The sequence below is a fragment of the Procambarus clarkii genome, chromosome 63 (assembly GCF_040958095.1).
Source record: "Procambarus clarkii isolate CNS0578487 chromosome 63, FALCON_Pclarkii_2.0, whole genome shotgun sequence".
NCBI lineage: Eukaryota > Metazoa > Arthropoda > Malacostraca > Decapoda > Cambaridae > Procambarus > Procambarus clarkii.
The window spans coordinates 33,315,761-33,318,576 of NC_091212.1; the positions used below are offsets into that span (position 1 = coordinate 33,315,761).

General features: G+C 50.9%; 1 protein-coding gene across 1 annotated transcript in view; it reads left to right on the forward strand.

Moving 5' to 3' along the window:
- The window catches only part of LOC138354608 (cell surface glycoprotein 1-like), a 4,352-nt gene extending 3,808 nt beyond the window's left edge, over positions 1 to 544 (forward strand). Inside the window, exon 2 of the mRNA XM_069308986.1 lies at positions 1 to 544. This exon is cut by the window's left edge and continues 1,789 nt beyond it. Coding sequence (XP_069165087.1) covers positions 1 to 544 — 544 coding nt within the window.
- Positions 545 to 2,816: the final 2,272 nt, after the last annotated feature.

Here is a 2,816-nt window from a genome sequence, read left to right on the forward strand (position 1 = left end):
CTGCACACCCTCCCACACACCTGAAGCATGTCTGCTCAACACACCCTCCCACACACCTGAAGCATGTCTGCTCAACACACCCTCCCACACACCTGAAGCACGTCTGCTCAACACACCTGAAGCACGTCTGCTCAACACACCCTCCCACACACCTGAAGCACGTCTGCTCAACACACCTGAAGCACGTCTGCTCAACACACCCTCCCACACACCTGAAGCACGTCTGCTCAACACACCTGAAGCACGTCTGCTCAACACACCCTCCCACACACCTGAAGCACGTCTGCTCAACACACCTGAAGCACGTCTGCTCAACACACCCTCCCACACACCTGAAGCACGTCTGCTCAACACACCTGAAGCACGTCTGCTCAACACACCCTCCCACACACCTGAAGCACGTCTGCTCAACACACCTGAAGCACGTCTGCTCAACACACCCTCCCACACACCTGAAGCACGTCTGCTCAACACACCTGAAGCACGTCTGCTCAACACACCCTCCCACACACCTGAAGCATGTCTACCAACTTTATTCATTTAAATTCTGTTATTATTCATTTCCCCATTGGTGATGTAGCAAGCGGATCTCTCTCTCCTCCGCCAGTGTGTACAACTGTCCACGCTTCCTTGGCATTCTTAACCAAACATTTCTTGTACACATCCCACCTGGTACTCTGGTAGTACCGTTGGCTTTGTTCTGGCCTTACAACCCAGAATTCTGGGTTCGAATCCCATGCTGGAGAGAAATGGAAGGGTGCGGTTTCCTGTTGCCTAATGGCTCTGTTCACCTGGCAGTAAATAGACACCCAGGAGTTAATCAGGTTCTTGTGGGATTGTATCCTGGTGGTGGTGTGTGTGGAGGGGGAAGAGTTAGGAGTTCGTTCTTGGGAGATCCAGATTCAAGCCTAACGTGTGCACATACACTGGCTGCCTGTCCCCCGACACGGTGAATTGTTTGTCCATAGCCTCTTTCTTCAAGACAGCCATCAACTGTGTAATCATCTACCAATTTTTACTCATTTTATCTACGTTTATTCTTTCATATTCTAGACCTGGGAGAGATGAGCCCAGCCAAGAAGCCACATAGTCTAACACAGTACCAACATATGTAGTCAGCGACACTACATATGTTATCACTGCTCTCTGTCACACACATCTCCCAACACCCCACATACACTATTAACACCTTGAGTACTTGTGTATAACTTACCCTCGTACCCTGTGTATTCATGTGTAACCTCAGGTTTAACATACGTATTACCAATACAAAACTATCACTCCATAAATATTTAAATCTATGGAGATAGTAACATAGATAATTAAAGATAGACAACCAAACGCACTCTGTGTTAACCGAGAATATTTCGCTCTTACAAAAGTGCCTTTTTATTATAATAATTGTTTCCTTCACTGTAAGAAAATCGTATATTCTTACTGAGTGTCGTGCATCTGAGTGCTGGTATTAAACACCTCTGGCACTTTAGACGAGGTGGTCCCCATCTCTTGGGACCTCTGGTACTATAGACGAGGTGGTCCCCATCTCTTGGGACCTCTGGTACTATAGACGAGGTGGTCCCCATCTCTTGGGACCTCTGGTACTATAGACGAGGTGGTCCCCATCTCTTGGGACCTCTGGTACTATAGACGAGGTGGTCCCCATCTCTTGGGACCTCTGGTACTATAGACGAGGTGGTCCCCATCTCTTGGGACCTCTGGTACTATAGACGAGGTGGTCCCCATCTCCTGGAACCTCTGGCACTATACACGAGGTGATCCCCATCTCCTGGAACCTCTGGTACTATAGACGAGGTGGTCCCCATCTCCTGGAACCTCTGGCACTATAGACGAGGTGGTCCCCATCTCCTGGAACCTCTGGCACTATAGACGAGGTGATCCCCATCTCCTGGAACCTCTGGTACTATAGACGAGGTGGTCCCCATCTCCTGGAACCTCTGGCACTATAGACGAGGTGGTCCCCATCTCCTGGAACCTCTGGCACTATAGACGAGGTGATCCCCATCTCCTGGAACCTCTGGCACTATAGACGAGGTGGTCCCCATCTCCTGGAACCTCTGGTACTATAGACGAGGTGGTCCCCATCTCTTGGGACCTCTGGTACTATAGACGAGGTGGTCCCCATCTCTTGGGACCTCTGGTACTATAGACGAGGTGGTCCCCATCTCCTGGAACCTCTGGCACTATAGACGAGGTGATCCCCATCTCCTGGAACCTCTGGTACTATAGACGAGGTGGTCCCCATCTCCTGGAACCTCTGGCACTATAGACGAGGTGGTCCCCATCTCCTGGAACCTCTGGCACTATAGACGAGGTGATCCCCATCTCCTGGAACCTCTGGTACTATAGACGAGGTGGTCCCCATCTCCTGGAACCTCTGGCACTATAGACGAGGTGGTCCCCATCTCCTGGAACCTCTGGCACTATAGACGAGGTGATCCCCATCTCCTGGAACCTCTGGCACTATAGACGAGGTGGTCCCCATCTCCTGGAACCTCTGGCACTATAGACGAGGTGATCCCCATCTCCTGGGACCTCTGGTACTGCAGCAGACTGTGGCAGAGGATATGACGCAATAATTACACATGGTGTTGCCATGTCCGTTTAGGGAGTGACGTAAGCTTACTCTATACTAGTGAGTTTCCCCAGTGCTCATGTCCGGAGAAGGTTGTGTTTGAAGGGGTGAAGGCTGGCTTGAGAGTGAGTGTGTGTGAAGCTGCTGGGTGGCGCACTCCGGTCCGGGTTGTAGACACGGACCTCTTGCACGAATTTAGGGTCCAGTTGGCTCGGAACATTCC